The sequence below is a fragment of the Macrosteles quadrilineatus genome, unplaced genomic scaffold (assembly GCF_028750875.1).
Source record: "Macrosteles quadrilineatus isolate MER2022 unplaced genomic scaffold, UCM_ALF_1.0 Scaffold_9__3_contigs__length_116548681, whole genome shotgun sequence".
Lineage (NCBI taxonomy): Eukaryota > Metazoa > Arthropoda > Insecta > Hemiptera > Cicadellidae > Macrosteles > Macrosteles quadrilineatus.
The window spans coordinates 105610511-105630263 of NW_026542602.1; the positions used below are offsets into that span (position 1 = coordinate 105610511).

General features: G+C 38.1%; 2 protein-coding genes across 2 annotated transcripts in view; one reads left to right on the top strand and one right to left on the bottom strand.

The window, feature by feature from the left end:
• The window catches only part of LOC129003934 (fibrillin-2-like), a 165924-nt gene that overhangs the window by 142446 nt on the left and 3725 nt on the right, over window positions 1–19753 (top strand). The window contains exons 53-55 of the mRNA XM_054432279.1: window positions 11990–12097; window positions 13513–13710; window positions 19649–19747. Coding sequence (XP_054288254.1) covers window positions 11990–12097; window positions 13513–13710; window positions 19649–19747 — 405 coding nt within the window. The remainder of the gene's footprint in view (window positions 1–11989; window positions 12098–13512; window positions 13711–19648; window positions 19748–19753) is intronic.
• On the bottom strand, window positions 1411–7548 carry LOC129003930 (uncharacterized). Its single transcript, XM_054432276.1, has 2 exons — window positions 7376–7548; window positions 1411–2985 (listed from the first exon to the last, which is right to left on the bottom strand). Exon 2 carries the CDS (start codon window positions 2978–2980, stop codon window positions 1748–1750), a length of 1233 nt encoding a protein of 410 aa, XP_054288251.1. The 5' UTR covers window positions 2981–2985; window positions 7376–7548; the 3' UTR covers window positions 1411–1747.

Here is a 19753-nt window from a genome sequence, read left to right on the forward strand (position 1 = left end):
TTAAATATCTGGGAGTGACAATAACAAGTGAAAGCAGACAAGACGACGAAATCCAATGTAGATTAGCAGCGGCTCAACGGTGCTATTGGAGTCTAACAAAACTATTTAGAAGTAGACTCCTGACCAGAAGAACTAAAATAAAGATGTATAAAGTAATAATACAACCAATTCTACTATATGGGTCTGGACGCTTACAAAGCAAAATGAAAAGAAATTGATAGTTTTTTAAAATAAAATCTTACGTAGAGTGTTTGGAACTATTAATGACAATGGTGAATGGCGGATAAGGAAAAACCAAGAATTAAGAGAACTTTATAATGACCCAGATATGGTAAAGAGCAGAAGATTACAATGGCTGGGACATGTATATAGAAGAGATGTTAACAGTATGATTAAGAAGGTATGGATGGGGCAACCAGAAGGACGACGGCCGCTGGGACGGCCCAGATTAAGATGGAATGACCAAGTGAGGCAGGACCTCAGGAGGTTAGGAGCAAGTTTGTAGGCAGCAGTGGAGGAGCATTGTTGGGGAGGCCAAAAATCACTTAGGATTTGTGTGGCCACAGGAGTAGAGTAGTAGTAGTAGGGAGTATCGCATCCACTGTGCATGCCTATAAATATCCACAATTCGTATATTGTGGCAGATTACCAAGGTTAGATTTTACGGTGTCGAAACTCCAGGGTCTGCATTTTATAGCAAAATATATTGAAAGGTGAGCGTTGGATAATAAAAATGATAACTTTGTTATTAAATTTGTCATGCATTTTTTAAATGGAACTAGACGCCCTGTGATGAACAGATAGATTCTATCTGTCTTTAAAGTTCTCAAAATTTCTATAACATTTACATTTCACATTACTTATAAAAACAACTGATAAAAAACATAGTTTTAGGTGGATTTAAAGAATAAGGAAATAATTTAATAGTTTTGTTCTATTTTATTTTGTTTCTACGCCAGGGGAGTTTTCCAATTTTTTCTAAGGTAATGGTCCAAACCCTGGTTTTGATACTATCTGTACCAACCACTACTATCTGATACTATCTGTACTATCTGTGTCAACCAGTTGTTACTGAAGTAAGTCTATATAAGGGAAACACATACATTCAATAGAGCTTTTCCTTCTATCAGTAAATATAAAACATAAAAATTAATTTTCTATGTTTCTTTTCCTAACCTGAAATTTGCAGATAGTCACCCAAAGCTATAGTTTTGAACATTGCATGTAGTATTTGACAAAGGGTCAAATAGTCAATGCAGAAAAATAAAACACATCATTGGCATTTGCATGTGAGTGTTCTGAATAGATAAGGTTCTATTCTATACTTAACTTTCCAGGAGGAAATAAATTTGGAATTACTGTATATGGATTCTTTTTGAAAATTCATGTTAAATTGATACTGTGAGCCTTATTACATATTTAGTTGCAAAATAAATGTTCGTGTGTACTTGATATGATCAGCTTTATTTTATATACATATTTTTACTTGTGAGTCATCATTGAATAAAATAATAACACAATATAATTGTTAGTAAAACACATTAATTTAAAATATTTGACAAATTTTAAGGTTGATTAATTAATGATATCATTATCTACAACTTATTTACATTTACAACAAATATTTTTTATTAGTTTTATGTTGTCAAGATGCTGTTTATAAAAAAAATGTAGTCTTTTTAATACTAATTTCCTCTCAACAACATATCTGTGCAAAGAGCTAGAACATTAACCTTTAAAGCAACGTTTAATGTAAGGTCTGGTAAATTTGTTGGATGATTTTTGGTACTTTGGCTTTGAAATTTTTTCCATTGTATAATCTTAGTAAATTCGGGTCCATAGCACCAGTGTTACTCATGTTTGCAAACTCTTTCATGTCAAATTCAGCCATGTCAAGAGCATCCTTTTCTTCAGCAAGTGTCATGGGCAAAGTTTGACATGCAACTACAAGAGCAAAGTCAACCGAGGACTTTAAATCTTGCCATAACTCTTCAGAAGTGTACCTCTCTTTACATCCTAGTAGTTGTAGACATTCGTTGAGTTCTTGTAGGTAAATGTCGTACAACTCTTGTAGTCTGTTTTCCCGCACTTCTTCGTCCGCACTGGTCCAGGTGAAGTACAGAATGTCGATGGCCGGGCTCATGTATCGTAATACTTGAAAGTCAATGAACTTTACTTCCTCCACTTCTCCTGACTCTGAGTGTTTGAACATCATATTGTTGTTCCACAAATCTCCATGGTTCATAACATTCAAACCTTCTTTTTTGGGTTTAACAATTTCTATCAAGGAATTGTACAGTGTTTCTTGCTTGTCAAGCAAAAACTGTAAGGCAGGTTCACCATTTTCTGTATTTTTCAAGCTTTCTTTTACAATTTCTATCGCAAACACCAAAAGTGACTTCATCAATTCTTTCATGGGATTACCTTCCCTAAATATGGGCTCTATTCCGAGTGTTTCGATTTCTTCAGGATTTTCACTGTGAAGAGCCACTGAAACGGCATGGAATTTCGCTAAACTTTTCAACACTACCTCACAATGAGCGTAATCCAATTGTTTAAATTTATCACACATGATGTGCCCTGTTTCTTTCAGATCCTGAAATACCAACACACTTTTTTGTGCACTGTAATATGTTTTAGGACCAAAGTCAACTTTTATCTTTTCTTTCATTTTTGGCAAAATAATGTTGTATATAACCGGTTCTTTGTCGAACCATTCACTTAGTCCAAGTTCTGCTCCCATGTCCTGCAACTGAGTATGAGGTGCCTTAACAATAAGAGTTGTGGATTTATCTTCTGATCCATTTGCTGTGTATTTCACGACCACCCTGAAGATTTGGCTTGTGTAGTTGTTACCGGCCGCCACCGCTAGTTCTGCAGTAAAATCATTAACTGTCACTTTGGGTTCGTTATCTTCTCCTCCTTGAAGAGCAGCTTGTAGGAATGTCTTGTCCAACCACTCTGGCAGCTTTTGTGTCATTCTGGCTGAAAATGATAAAACTTAAGTGGTGCATTTGTTAAATCAGGCTACATGAAGGTGAATTAAAGAATTCTCAAAACATGTAGGTAAAGTATTAAACCCGAACTGTTATAAATCTTTGATAATTCCATAACAATTGCTGTATCAACCTAGGCTCTGCTCCTAAGTTTTCAAAGTTAAGCTTGTGAAATTATCTTATTGGTCGATGTTCATGGAAACCGAGGTATGATTACAAGTTTTTTTTATAAAATTATTTCAGTAACTTTATGGATACAGTTTTGTTTGACCTAAAGATATAGACTCTTCTCTTTTACAAAGAGATACGTTTGCGATAGCTAATTTGTAATCTTAATTTTAAATCACTTCAATGAATTATGAGGATTTTAACAGTAGTAGCTGCTACTTTATCGTTTCTTTTATAATTGACTTCATTACTGTCCTTGAAAAACAAGGGTAAATCACTCTTGTTTAGAAGCAAAGTTAGTTAAGGAGCGAAGCTTTTAATTTGAATTCAAAATCAAATACATAAACAGAGTATACCATAAATTTGAGTATACCCTAAAACTCAAGGGTAGTGTTCATAGGTCATACAAATATAATATCCACATAATATGATAAATAATCTTTGCTCCGACCAAGTTTTTTGTATGTAAAAAAAAAAAATAGGAAAGTTAAACATCCTTTGAATTCCTTTACAATAACTTTTTTAAAGTGTGTGGCCAAATTAGCTAGCGTAAAAAGAGTAGATTATCTCTTTCTAAAGATAGGAATGTACTACTTCAATTTTGAATTGGCTATCAACAGCTACCATACACTACTGTTAAACATGCTCTGCACTGTTTATAACTATTATAAACATTCTTTTAATGCTGTTTTACGAAAAAATATAACCACACAACCTTACAGATTTGAGAGTTGTAAAGTTAGGAATAGGTAAATGAACATCTTCAATTTCATTTTTCCTACAGTTACCTGACAAAGTGGGCTTCCTTGCACTGATTATAGCAGGCAAAGTAGCTAATTACTGCATTTACTTACTTTTGCCGCACTCATTTTTTTCCACACTCCTGTATTTTATTTTAATCAAACAACACAACAGTATTCTTTTATTAACAATGTAATATGTGTACTCTTGAAAATAAGTAGGTAATACTTAAAGATACTACGACTACAATCAGCTGGTGCAGCGTTTTCCATTTTGTTCAACGCTTGGATTTAACCTAACCTAAAAAAAACGTTTTGTATAGTGTTTGAAAGACTACTTATTTATATGATTTATAGTAACTGTAGGAAAATATAATGTGTAACGTAAGTGCAATATTCAAATATGGTACGCTAAAGCATAAAATTTACATCTTGTTGTCACATCTCACTAAAAATAAAGAATAACGTTAGCAAAACGCTCTCTGTCTGCTAGACTCGGTTTGGCTCTGGTAGTGAACACGGATATGTTCGGACTTTGGAGTTCGAACTGGCCGGCAGACGCAAATTAAAGAACTAAAAATATGTCAATAGCGAGTACAAGAGTTGCATTTTTCAGTCATTGCATAGAATAACAATATTTGTGAACACAAACATTTTATTTATTCCAAATGTGCCGTTATACAATGTATTTTGATTGACAGTAAAAAAAGAGGAGATATCCCACTTTTTGCAGAAATCCCCCGGAGCTAAATTTTGACCGTCAAAATCCTGTAATCACCGGGGAAATCCGGGGATATGGCAACCCTATCCATCACCAGATTTGGGTTTGGCCATGCCAGTTATCACTGACTATTGATGTACTTGTCTGCCACTTAACTGCTAGTTGCTGGTGGCGACCTTCAATCTAATCATAACTCTGTGACTGATAGCAGGCTTCTTTTTGTTTACTGTCTTAATCAACTTCTAAGAACTCATAATAATGTTATCTTGTCTTAATCAGGTTTGAACACTTTGTGAATTGTTGTTATTATAAAGGTTTTATTTATGCTTTCGATGATATGTTGAAAACGGTGTGATGTATTAACATATGTAATATGATATATATTGTATATTATGTTTGTAATTACTTAACCAACAACCATTTTCTTCTAAATGTAAAAAAAATCATTCAAATATTTTGTTTTACATTTTTTGTTTATTATAAATTATAATCTTCTCCATACAACTTCTTTTAAAAATTTAAAACAAGTAGATTTGGCTTTACAAAGATATTACCAATAATCTGCAAATCATGATTCACTTTTATTTTTTTTCATTTTATAGGGTATCAATAATCAATTTCTCTTCCTCCCCTATTTAAATAACATTAGGTTAGCGAGTACTTAGGTTTGCTGCTACAGGAAAGTACAATAATAAGGTGTGTTTTTTAGTGAAATATTAATAGCTTAGGATAAAAAAATAAGTAAGCATTGCAAATATGATCAGAATATATCCATAAACAAGCAAGCTACAACAGGTCACTTACTTTCCATAAGCATAACATGGGAATTTTAAATGTGCAGTTTTAAGGAATTTTCTTCATAACCATTAAGCATAAAACAATGCTTTAAGATACTTCATTATACAGGGTGGCTGAAAAGTAACTTGCACCCCCCCTTAACTTTTGAACCTTTTGAAATAATTTGAAATCGGTTTGTGGCAGCAATATTGTAAAATTTTTTAGTCTGCATGTTTATGGATATATTTTGATCAAACTTGGCAAATTCATTTATTTCATACTAAGCTATTAATATTTTTTTACTAAAAATACACTTAATTAGTTTCCTTTTAGCAACAAACCTAGGTGCCAGTGCTCATTAAACCTAATGTTATTTAAATAGATTTAATTGACAAAATGGAAATTCGCTTAGTCGGTAGGTTTGCTGCGGCAGGGGTATTATGAAACTAAAGAGTGATTACAGTACTACTAAATCAGAACATCAGCACATATTAATTCATTTTCAATACTTCCATACCAATGTCATATAGTACTAATTCTTAATATATTGTTTGGGACTATAATCCTCTGTGAGACTCTAAAATTAGAGAACTAGTTGATGGCCTTGAGTAGCTGGCCGTTATCCTATGAGCAATGAGGCAATATGAGGATAAACATACACATCCTCATTGACCCTGTATGACTAGAGTCTGAATAGCCTGGAAAATTGGGATACTTCTACTCCTATATCACTATAACTGTTTCTAAATAATTAAGGATATGGTACTAGTTGTCATTTGGAATTGTAAATATAATGTGAGTAAATGGTCTGGGTCAGTTCTTTTAAAAATCATAAAAAATGAAAGTGAATCATGATTTGCAGAAGATTGGTAATATCTTTGCAAAGCCAAATCTAGCTTTTTAATCTAAGATAGTATTGTTCTACACAAATGTCGAGTTGAGCTTACCCACATGTATGATCTAGAAACTTGCATGAATTTCCAGAATGATGATATCAGGATAATTTTGTCTATTATTTGTTAAAAAAAGAATAACATATGTTTGAAATATTAACAAACAAATTTTAGTATTCACCAAACCAAATTAAATTAAATTAAATCTGTTACATTTAAATTAAATAGGAACCAGAGGGCCCATGCTGCTCCGCAGCTTTATAATGAATATCATATCCGAGAAATAATCAAATTTATGATTTTTGATTGAGTCCTACAGTATCTTGAACTTAACTGATTCAAACAATCAATAGCTGAAATTAAAGCCTATAATTAACTGATTATTTTGAGGCCGATGCTTGATGTGAAATCTGTGCGTGCATACCTTCAATTTGATACCTCAATCATGAAAATGGGTCGGGTAGAAGAGCCAAACAAACTCGGAAAAGAAAACCCAATTTTTTAATATATAAGATTGCAAATGACTTACTGTTGATTGACAGTAATTTTATGGGGTTTTAAGGAGATTTGAAACCTTTATGATTAGATGAGGAACCTATGAAGTAATTAGAAAATTGAGATACAAGTGGTGTTATCATTATAATAACCAATCACAGTGTGTTTTTGTACTTAATCCTAAACTTAATTTGAGATAATGAACCGTGACTACACATTAATATTTAAAAACAAAAGTAGTTTCAAACATTTTAAAATTAAATATGTTTAAAAACCTAATGAATACCTGAACATGTTTTTAGGATACAAGACTTTAACTAAAACCGGAAGGAGTCCAACCTGGCACAATGAGGCAAAAATGTTACACTAGGCCTATTCACAAAAAAACTATAATAGTATTTGACTTAGAAAACATTGAAGTTTAATATACAAATAATTGTTAAAAAAATCTAAAATAACATTTTTTACCTTTACATAAATGTTTTTAAACCGATCATGAGTTTTCCTCCACAAATTTAAGTCACACAGAACTCAAATGAACAATTACAATTCAAAATTATATTAGAAATTAGTAAAACAGCATACCTTGTGATTGAAAGGATGTAGGTCCAGTGATGGAGGAAGACTAACACATTGGGCCTACAATCATCTGTGGCCTTGGTGTAGTGGGAACCTTGCAGTAAATAGTGTCAATCTAATAACCACTTATAACCATGATATCACCACTACACTGAAACATCCTGACACTTCAAAGCTAATGGAGTTATTTATATTGCTATCATAATAACAAGTAATAAGATATTCTCGTTCTAGACAATCAAGTTATTTTGACTTTAGGAAATAGTCATTAGAATAATTTTGAAAGTAGAAGAAACCAATCAAATAACTACAGAGGATTAAAGTTTTTAATGGTGAAATTGCAGCATTTTTTAATACATGAAGTAAACAGTAAAAAAATAAATTGACATATTATTTGGTAGAGAAAACTTTGTTAAACCTGGAGGATTATTTTTATTTCTTTCTACCTTCCTATTTAGCTTTAGTTTATATCAATTTGTTTGTAACATTTTCTCACATTGTTTCTTATTTATGAGACCTCACATTATCAATGTGAATTGTATTTACTTATTCTTAGCTGTATGTGAAGCCATTCAGTCTACATACTGTATACAAATATTTATTTACATAAAGTGAATAACACTAAATGTCATGAATGAAGAAATTTGATTCATTTTTATTAGATCTCTATTTATAAAAAAAAAAAACTAAAATGATCAACTTTTTAATCTGTTTACATTTACAAACTATACATTAGATATTTTAATATAGACCACAAAAATAGTTATTTAATTCTACTAGGTTTCAAAATATATTTCAACTGCCTATTTACATACGCATTTAGTTTTATAGTATCCTGCAATGTGTAGGGAAATGTTAAACGAATCTACAAATTTTAAAAACCTATCAAATCAATTGAAATATGTGACATGGAAGTCTAAATATTTTAAATGGACAAATATTGTTAGTGCATAGATGATTGTTTTAGTCTTGTTCCATACAAGTTTTGTACATAATATGACCAATATTGATTGTCTGTTTTTGCAGCTCTTGGTAGCAGATTAAAGCATTAAAGTAAAGATTCATGTAGATGTTTGATTTTAAACAATCAATTAGCTATTCATCAGTTGATTTTCAACTTTCTTTCAATAATGAACCCTTTTGATAATTTACATTGTTGTAGATTAGTTAATAATAACTAAAATTTAAAAGAAGCTAAGTTAGCTGTGAAAGCTAGTTCAAAGAACTGCAATTATTTGTATCATATTTTTTTCATAATATAGTTATATTCCATTGGCAAACACACATATTATTATCACTTTATTTTACAATAATCTACTGTGAATTTGCCTGATGATAGTGGGTATTTTGGTTTTGAAGTGTTTTCCATTGTATACTCTGAGTACCTTGGGATTGATGTTGCCATTGTTAGCCCATTTTATGAACTCTCCCTCATCAAACTTTGACATATCAAAAGCTTCGAGGGGCTCTACCATCATCAACGGTAGATTTAAAAGCGTAATTGCCAACACAAATTTTACCGAGGACTTCATATCTTGCCATAACTCTTCAGAAGTGTACCTCTCCTCACAGCCTAGCTGCTGTAGACACTCGTTGAGTTCTTGTAGGTAGACATCGTACAACTCTTGTAGTCTGTTTTCCCGCACTTCTTCGTCCGCACTGGTCCAAGAGAAATAGAGAATATCTATGGCAGGACTCATGTAACGCAACGCTTGAAAGTCAACAAACTTAACATCTTCTACTTCTCCCGAGGATTTGTGTTTAAACATCATGTTGTTGTTCCACAAATCGCCATGGTTCAGAACATTCAGACCTTTTGCTTTTGGTTGGCAGACTTCTATAAGCGATTCAAAAAAGTTTTGTTTGTTGTCGAGTAAAAACTCAATAACCTCTTTACTATTGGCAGTTGCCTCCAAAGCTTCTGTGACAACTGCTATTGAGTGTGTTAAAAGTGGTTTCATCATTGCAACAAAAGTACTCCCTTCAGTGTACAAAACTTCTTTTCCCAAATCTTCAACCATTTCAGGATTTTCACTGTGAAGAGCTACAGAAGCAGCGTGGAATTTAGCTAGTCTCCTGAAAACAAGCTCGCAATGAGGATAGTCTAACTGTGTGAATTTGTTACACATCACATAACCTGATCCTGTTAGATCCTGAAGTACAAGTACGTTTTGCTGGGTGCTGTAATAAATTGTCGGTCCTAAATCAAACTTGATTTTCTCTTTCATTTTCGGAAGAATTTGTTTGTACATTATTGTCTCTTGTTCAATCTTTTGAAAATGAGGATAGGGTGATTTAACTATTATGCTTGGAGAGTTGTGCAAGTCTTCTGATTTGTATTTCACATTTACTCTGAAAATTTGGCTTGTGTAGTTGTTACCCGCTGCAACTGCTAGCTTAACAGAGAAGTCTTCAATTGTTAACGTTGGTTCTTTTTCTTCCTGTCTCTGAAGAGCCTTTTGTAGAAACGTTCTATTCAACCATTCTGGAATCTCAGGTGTCATTGTTTGCTAAAAAGAAATAGAATTATTAACTCTCTTTGAAAATGTTTAGCTGCTTGTTGAAAAAGGTACATTTCCACATAAAAAAATAAAACGTAATTTGAAAAAGTAGATATGGGATTTTCTTTACCTAGGAGTCACTGTTTGCACATTTTATTCACAGGAAAAAACCATTCCAAGTTTGTCTGAACTTATTTAAATATTTGGAGTTTTATCAAAGTGTTGTTTGTAATGGAATCAGATTCTGCCTAGACACCAACCATTTTTTTAACTTTCCACAAAAAATCATGGGAACAAAGGCGTTGGCTTAACTGAACAGGCTAAGTCAGATATCAGGCCATGATACATGTTATAAAGCTTGTGCTATAATATCTTGCAAAAAATTAGCCTCTTAACTCTAGCCACCCCAAAATCCACCATTAATTTTTTTTTTATGTAAGTAAACTCAGGGCTTGAGTGTAAGAGGAACACTTAAAACAGCTTCTGGGCAGACCTTTCTTTCTTGAGAAAATATTTCTAACTCTTAAACTTGTTTAAGCAAAGCTTTTAAACAAATACTGATGCTGCAGATTGTTTTACTGGTTTTTAGTCATACAAGGTAGAACTACAAAATATGTGGAGAGCCGGGAACAAGAGAAATGGTGAAGGATGGAGTAGAGAAAGTAAACGTTTGCTAGTTTTTAGCTGTGGTACTTCAAATTCTAGAAATAAAGTGCTAAATAAACTCTTAAAGGAAAAGTAGTTTTCTAATTTACTCGGTCACACACTTAACAGCTTCAAAATAGTACACTAATTTTAGCGGAAACAAACTGCAATATCATCCTGCAACATAATTCATTGCATAAAAATAGATTTTAATGCTGACTATTTTGTTCATAATTTAAAAAGTTTATTCTAAGTGAAAAGATTTTAAACCTTTGCCTTTACATTTATTTGAAAAATAAAATTCATCTACTTACGCTTATCCTAACTGAACGAAGTCTTTTGAAGTCAACTTCTGTTGCAACTGTGTTTAAAGTGACTTTGTCTATCTAATCTTACAAACACCCAAATAACTTTACTGTTCTTAATTCTACCTATAAGCTTACATTGCAGACAGATAATTTTGTCTGCAACCATCTTTTTCCTCAACCAAACACTATAACTAGACACATCTTAGTTAACTAGAAAACTACATCCCTTAGTATGATTTAGATAAAAACTGCAAATTATCTTTTAGCTTTCTAGAAAATAAAAATAACTGAGCTAGGATAGAAAAGAAATCACAATAGAAAATGGAATTGTGTGAAATAGGTTTATTTCATAGTAGGCCTACTTACTTGATTCATATAGCTTTGACTGAATCAAACTTACCATCTTAAAGCTACAGCCAGTTTTAGGATAAAAATCAAACCATAAACATTTACAAGTTATAGTTAGTTTTTATAATTTATATTATGCAATTCTGGTTTAGCACCAGGTGCAACTCGTCCGCTCGATTCTAGTTTGAGCACAAACAAGAATTTCTTCTTGATCCCCGGTGTGACGGGTTTGAACTGGAAGAGTAAACTACCGGTAACTCATGTTGCAGAGAGAACAGTTGAAAACATTATAAAAACATTAGTAACCTTTTAACTCGTGATTTGTGTATATATGAAAATCTTCTTTAATTTTTTTTTTCATATTCTAGATTTTATAAATTTGTATTTATATTTTTGTATTCATGTCGCGTTTTGATTAGGTGCTCTGCAAAATTTTATTTCATTGTTGTTTTATATATATTATATGTACCTATACAATTTTTAACGAATAGTATTTTTTGCCTCTGGACATCAAAACGAAAAAGCAAATCAGTCCCAGGTCTCTAGTTCTTACTATGAGACTAACAGTAATAGCCTGTTTCCTATAGGTGAGAAATTCACTGAAAATTAAAATGAGGGAGAACAAATAATTTTGACAGGAGCACACTGTGTAAGTGTTTCATTCAATTATGTTTTTTTTATTTTTATAATTTACTAAAGCTGGTCCATATAGATGGGATGTCTACTTCAGTACCTATATAAAAGTCAATGGTAAATCTTTGTTAGCACAGTTTTGATTTCATTTACAACGTAAGACTAATCGTAATGCATGTTGGCAGGTTGCGTCCAGTTGTCTTGGCAGCCCTTGCGCTTTCGGTTGCTCTCCAGGACCCAGTGGTAATGGTTTCCAGTGTGGCTGTCCCTCTGGCTACGAACGAATCGGACAGGTAAATCATCCGCTTATTACATTTAAATATAGCTTACACCATCCAAATGTTGCTTACCGGTATGTTAGGGTTAATTATAATATATTCTTATTCAACTCACATAAAAATTGTAAAGAATCAATGACAATAAGATTTCATAGTTTACTTTTATATGTGTCATTATGAAACAAGGAAGATGTTTGAAAATGCATTGTATCAAAACTTACAACTGCATATTGAGTAATGTTCAAAAACCTTTTCTGAGTAAATTTGTTCAAGTTCTAAGTATGGTACCCTATATCAGTTTTTTATACCACAGATGAATTATTGTGATAACATTTATGTGCAATACTAAAATAAATACTTACTTAAAACACTAAAATAAATACCTAAAGTGGATAATTGTTTTGTTAGGTTTTCCTCGCTATATGATTGTCTGGGCAGCTGAGTGAATATTGAGCTCGCCTTCAAATCTGTAGGTTCATGATTTTATTCCAAGGCAGATTGTTTCATCAAAGGGTTGACTTTAAATAGCAACCGGACCTGGGTTTAAAACGTATCCTCACAAAAAAGGTAAAACAAAATTCCTTTAAAAAGGAATTCAAATTTTTCTTCAAAAAAGGTATGATAATTTAAACTGTCAATGTTATTACAAAGTAGATGTATATATAATATTTTAAACAACTAACAGTAGTAAAATTTAACACACATAAAAAGTTGTAAGGGTTATAAATTACACAGATAATTAATTATCAGATCAGAATTAATTAATTATCTGTGTAATTTATAACCCTTACAACTTTTTATGTCTGTTAAATTTTACTACTGTTAGTTGTTTAAAATATTATATATACATCTACTTTGTAATAACATTGACAGTTTAAATTATCATACCTTTTTTGAAGAAAAATTTGAATTCCTTTTTAAAGGAATTAATTATCTGTGTAATTTATAACCCTTACAACTTTTTATGTGTGTTAAATTTTACTACTGTTAGTTGTTTAAAATGTTATATATACATCTACTTTGTAATAACATTGACAGTTTAAATTATCATACCTTTTTTGAAAATAATTTGAATTCCTTTTTAAAGGAATTTTTTTACCTTTTTTGTGAGGATACGTTTTAAACCCAGGTCCGGTTGCTATCTAAAGTCAACCCTTTGATGAAACAATCTGCCTTGGAATAAAATCATGAACCTACAGATTTGAAGGCGAGCTCAATATTCACTCAGCTGCCCAGACAATCATATAGCGAGGAAAACCTAACAAAACTGAGCCATTCATGATTTGAAAATGTATATCTGTTATTCTTTGTAAAACATTACCTTTTAAAATTAAGATGTTTGTATTTACTATCATTAAATGTAAGTATGCAAGGGTATAATAAACCCATGGATTTTATCTATGTATGAACTATACTGTTGTGTTCAACAGGGACATTGTCTGTCTACCATCAACCCGGCAGGACTTGGCTATGGTGGAGGCTATGGTGGAAGTTACGGGGGAGGTTATGGGAGCTATGGTGGGGCCCCCAACTTGGGTAGCAACATCCCCACATACCCCATAGACAAGGACCCGTATGCTGTTCCCCATGACAGACTCATATCTACCGAGGGCTGCTTCTCATGCAAGGTATGCCAGTCAAAAAAATAAGCTTATCGGTAATAATATGTTTAAAATATATTCACAAAGGAAAATGTGTCTAGAGGTTGATGCAAGGGAATTTAATCCTGAAGATGTGGGGATTAAATTTTGCTGATCAGTATCTAATGGTTTAACTATTAGATAAAGTAAGTCCTTGTTGCTGTAGTGCAATTAGCTTTCGTTCTTCTGTCCTACAAGCAGTAAAAAAACAATCACTAGAGTTTTAAATTGAAGGTTGTTTGTTGTCAATAAAGTTCAATAAAAACGAACACAAGAAAGAAGTACATCACATTTTGAAAAAATACAATCTGTAGACTTTTCTAACCTTTGTGAACTTTATTGACTGTAGTGAAAGCTACGTTGTTTCTAGTTTCTGTGGGTATATTGAAAAAGAATAAAAGGTTAATTGTCTCAAGGTTAATTTTTTTTTTTTTTTTTTTTTTTTTAGGGAGAGGAGGGAAAATGCTTTTACGCACACAGGTAGCCAGCCTGTAGTGTGAGACTCCTGAAAATTATCAGACTACTCACTAAAAAACCCCCTCTACTCTGTTGGACACAGACCTGGAATTGTTTGTCACATTACTTCAAGTCTGGCCAACATGTGACCTAAGCCCTCAGGGCTCGCACCGTTTCTGGCATTTAGATTCTTAATGACCTACACCGCATCCCGGTCAAGGTCGATCTTCTTGGCGCGGAGAATACTCTGGATATAATGTGACACACAGGTCCAATTGTCCTCACCCTCCGTCATAATCGGTATGACCGTGTCCACCGACAGCAGTCCTATTAATTGTTGAGCCTCCAGGCGGGGCCTTTCCCAGCGCTGGCAGTGGAAAAATGTATGTTCCACGTCATCGAGAATGCCTGGGCAGTATATGCAGTCGGGTGACACGGCTTTGCCCATCCTGAACAGGTACAACCGGAAAAAGCCGTGTCCCGTCAGAAATTGGGTGAGGTAGAAGTCCACCTCTCCGTACCGCCGATCAACCCAAGGTTGGACTTGCTGTATCAGTCGCCTGGTCCAGAGTCCCCGTGTCTCCTGTTCCCAGCCCTCCTGCCACAGCTGGTAGGTGCGGGTGCGTTCCTCTGTTCGTGCCTCGTCCTCCCCACGGCGCCGGTAAATTGCCTTTCTCTCCGCCGCCAAAAGTTTGACGGGGATGACTCCAGCAATCACCAGGACGGCGGGCTCGGACACTGTTCGGTAGGCAGATGCTACCCTCAGTGCTGCCTGACGCTGCACTCGGGCGAGCCGCATCCTGTATGCCTCCTTATTTAGTGCGTCTGCCCACACCTCAGCACCGTACAAGAGTACGGACTGGACCGAAGACATTAACAGCCTTCTACTACTGGACCGAGGCCCTCCGACATTGGCCATCAACCGGCTAAGAGAAGAAACCACCCTAGCGGCCTTGTCCGCTGTACGGAAGATCTGATCCCGCTAGCTAAGCTTGCTGTCTACCATGACCCCAAGATACTTGGCAGAACGAACAGTTTGAACCTCGACGGCTCCCACCCTCAACGGCACGATGGTGTCAATCCGTTTTTTTGTCAAAATCACGATCTCGGTTTTGCTCAGAGCAAGCGAGAGACCGTGGTCTGCCATCCATGCGTTTATGGTACGCATAACTCGGTTTAGCTTTAGCTGAGCCAGCTCAACGCTACGTGCAGCTATCAAAGCTGCAACGTCGTCTGCGTACCCAACCAAGACCGTTTCCTCAGGCATTTCAGACCTCAGAAGGCTGTCATAAGCGACGTTCCAGAGGTCTGGGCCGAGTATGGAACCTTGGGCAGCACCAGAAGTGACACTCATCGTCCGCGGGCCCTCCGCAGTGTCATACGTTAGGAGGCGAAACCGGAGATAATCCTCTATGATGCGCATGAGGTATGCCGGCACGTGGAAGGTGTTCTCCAGAGCATCCAGCATATCGCACCACCTCGCCGAATTAAATGCATTTCGCACATCGAGCGTTACGAGCAGCACAACCCTGCGAGAGTAGTGGGTAAAATCCTCAGCTCTCATCACGGCTTGCTTCACCTCCTCAATCGCATCAATCGTTGATCGCCCCATCCTGAATCCATACTGACGAGGGGAGAGGTCCCCCGCAGCGACAACGGCTGAATTTAGCCGGGAACGGATCAATTTCTCGAGGACTTTGCCAGCCGTATCCAACATACACAGAGGTCTGTAAGAGGATGGCAGATCTGGGTCTCCCTTGCCCTTCCCAACAAGCACAAGCCTAGCTGTCTTCCAGCACAAGGGGAATACCCCTTCAACCAGGCAGGCGTTGTACATGCCCAAAAGGATCAAGGGGTTGGTAGTCAAAACCTTCTTGAGGACTTCACCGGGCACCCCATCGGGACCAGGAGCCTTGTTGTTCTTCAGGGACATGACGGCCGCCACCAGCTCTTCAGGGCTGAAAAGTGGGACGTCGTCCACCCTTCCATAATCCCGCAGTGGGCGCAACGCGTGAGCCGGGAAAAGGGACTCGACTATCCTCTCCATAGTGACCCTGTCCATGACGGAAGGTGGTGAGCGGGTTCCAAGTTTCTTGGTTACAAGTTTGTAACCCAGGCCCCACGGGTTGGAATCAACATCGTCCCTTAATTTATCCCAGCAACTGCGTTTACTCCGATTGATGGCTCGACGAAGATACCTCCTAGCCACCCTATAAGCATCCGACTTACGCCGTCTGTCTAGGGGTTCTCTAGCCCTGGTAGCAAGTCTTCTGGCCCTCAATGCCGCCCGACGCAATTCCGCAATCTCGGCAGTCCACCAGTACACAGGACGCTTATTGCACCGGTATCTCCTGCGAGGCATAGACTCATCGCAGGCCGAGACAATCAGTTTCATCGTGGATGCAACTAACGCCTCTGCGTGAGGCACGCCAGTTGCAGGATGAACCACCGGCGTTCTTCGTAGGATGGCTCCGTTGAATTTTGCCACGTCCAGTTTTTTAATGTTCCATCGAACGGGCACTTGACGAAACGCTGCCACTTGTCTCTGATGACCATCCAGGACGTCAAAAATTATGTACTGGTGGTCACTGGCCGTGTAATCCTCCAGGACTCTCCAGGCTCTGATCCTTGGCAAAAGAGACTCAGATGCAAGGGTAATGTCTGGGATCGTTCCCCGCATCCCAGGGCGCCGGAAAGTTGGCGTGTTGCCCTCGTTGACGACAACGAGTCCGGCTCTGGCAGCAAAGTCCAGAATGTACTTGCCCCGGGAATTTGTGAGGGTCATTCCCCATTCGACAGCCCTAGCATTAAAATCCCCACCCACGACGACGTGTCCTGTGGTATTGCGCACGCTCTCTTCCAGGCGGTCTATCTTCTCACGAAAGTCACGGATGGCCTCATTGGGAGTGAGGTAGACACTAAAGTAAGTGACATCCCGGCACCGAACCCAAACGAAACCTCGGCCCTTCGCGTGACCCCGTACTTGTACTGTAGCTGCATTACGCGCCCAGATTGCAGCAGTACCAAGACTATCAGGGAACCAAAAAGCTGGATCCCTATCACGGTACTGGTACTGTTCGCTGATTAAGAGAGCGTCGACATCGTGTTCGAGGGCAAACTGACAAAGAAGTGCGTCAGCCGTCCTGGATCGCTCCAGATTGCACTGAAGGATTCTTATCTTCGTGGGAGAGATTTCGCTTGCTGTAGAGCAGTTTTAAATACACTACACTGCCCAGACCCAGCTATATGCTTTACATGTTTGTCAGCGAGCCCATTTTCTTTGCAAAGGAAACAGGACTCGACTTTGCAGTCCTTACGGATGTGACCAACCTCCCCGCACCGAAGGCAGTTCTTGCTTCGGTCGGGTCCCTTGCAGTTTCGGGAGGAATGGCCGAAACAGAAGCATTTAAAACACCTCTTCACTTCCACTCTCCGTCTGAGCCTGCAGTTGACCCAGCCGACTCTCAGATGCTGGAGTGCCAGTACCCTAGTGGCAAGCGCGTCTGCCATTTCGGCGATTGCCATCCGCTGCTGACTCCTATTGGGTTTTGTGAGCCAAACCCTTAGGATGGCCGTTTGCCCGGCAAGCTCGGGTACAGCTTTCTTCAGGGCCTCAACAACGTCACTCTCCGTCGACACACAATCAATGTCTCGAACCTCAATTGATGTCTTGGGCTCAAGAGCACGGACGGTACCCTGGCCTTCAACAGCTGCCTTCAGTTCGGCAGTAAAAGCAGCCTTGTCTTTCGACTTACCCAGTTCAAGGAGAACGTCCCCTTCCCGGGTTTGTCTAATCGACCGTACAACCGTATCGGTCTGCTCCGGTTTAGCTTTGGCCTTTATTACGCCCAAGACCTCGGCAAAAGATCTCCCCCCTGAGGGTTTGACAAGGATTGCCTCCGTCCTGGGCTTTTTGGGCCGCGACCTTTTCGGAGCAGGGACCGAGCCGGGCCCAGTTTGGGCCACGCCAGTTGGCTGTGCCTTCACTGCCTCATTCTTCATGGAGGCGACCTCCGCCCGCCTCAATTGCCTCTTCTCCTTTTTGGAAAGGCGTTTTTCCCACACAGCCTCAGGTGTCTCCACCACTGACCCCTTTCGGGAACTTCCCTGAAGGGGGGTCGTGGGTTGCTGTGCCTGTCGGCGCCTCGCTGGAGCTGCAGCTACGTCCGAAAAGGATCTGGACACAGCAGACGAGAGGTCCGTCTGAGTCGCCTTGGCCTTAACCGTGGTCTTTTTGGTCTGGACGCCTTCTTCTCTTTTTGGAGGACTCTCCGATGTGGAAGGCCTCCGACGTTTCTTAGAAGGCAGCGCTCTTTCATCGGGCAGGGACACTACCTTTTCGGCAATCTTTTCCATGGTCGCCTTGCTTACCAGACGGCAGGCAAAGACAAAGCCAAGGTCATCCTCTAGTTTGGCCATTCCATTTTTGACACTTGATTTACGGCTCTCTGGGTCCGGAAGGTGTCCAGCATAGCCTTAATGGTCTTTTCCATGTCACGGAGCCGGGTTTCAATGTTACTATCTGCGTCAAGATATTCCTGACGCAGAAGCACAATCTCAGAGCTTTCCGACCGCAACGTCGCTGTGAGGGTTTCCTTCGGCATCCCTACAGCATCTACGTCGCCAACATTTTCTGTCCCGTTCCCAGCTTCACTTCCCGAAGGAGATCCTAACGGGGGAATCGTAGAGCACTTGAAAGGTGCAGGTGGCGGAGATGTCCTCACGTTTTTCGGTGGTGGCGACCTCTTAAGTTTGGAGCTTCGGACAAAAGGGCTCTGCTCCACTTCAAACGAATTTACTTGCTCATTTGAGCTCCTCTTCAATGATGTGTTTGGGGTATTTTTATCAAAACTCATCGTGTTTTCTCCAGCGCATCGTGCGGCAAGGAGCGGCCCGGAATCAGTCAGGAACGGGTATACCCTCGGGGACAAAAACCCCTACCCCGGTTCCCCGGGGCCCGACCTCCGTTTGCCCAGCACCGGATACCTGACGTGCCGGGGGTCGCCCGTCGCAATGCAGAGCCCGACCTCTGCATCCATGCCGCACTCCCTGACCAAGGACCGAAGTGGCTGGTTTCTCACGACCCACTGAGAATACCCATCGGCAGTGCAGAGCACACATCAACCCCTGCAACACAACAGGGGCACTCCCAGGGACTCCCAGTGAGTTCGTCGGTCACCCTTTTTGTCGCCTCTTACGACAAGCCCGAGAAGGCTGCGGTCCTATTCTAACACGGTACCGCACGGGGAGTCTCAAGGTTAATGGAAATAAGATATTTACTTACTTATCTGATAAAAATTAGGTTCAGAGACTTCATATAAATATTTTTATAGCATAAACCTAATAAATAATTTTAGTGAAGTACTTTGCAGAAAGTATAATATTTAAAAAGAAAACTAGTCAAATCCCATCCATTTAAAAAATAATCATCATTCTAGTTGTTTAGCTTGCTGAAAGAAGTTTTTTTTAGGTGAATGGACGCCATCGCAGAACAATAACAGACACAAAGCACAACTCCACAGACCCATCTTACAACCCGAAAAAACTGAGAGAACTGTGGCGGAACAGGGTAAGT

Coding starts and splice junctions, on each gene's coding strand:
- LOC129003930 (XM_054432276.1), bottom strand. CDS start 2,980: ATGACACAAAAGCTGCCAGAGTGGTTGGACAAGACATTCCTACAAGCT.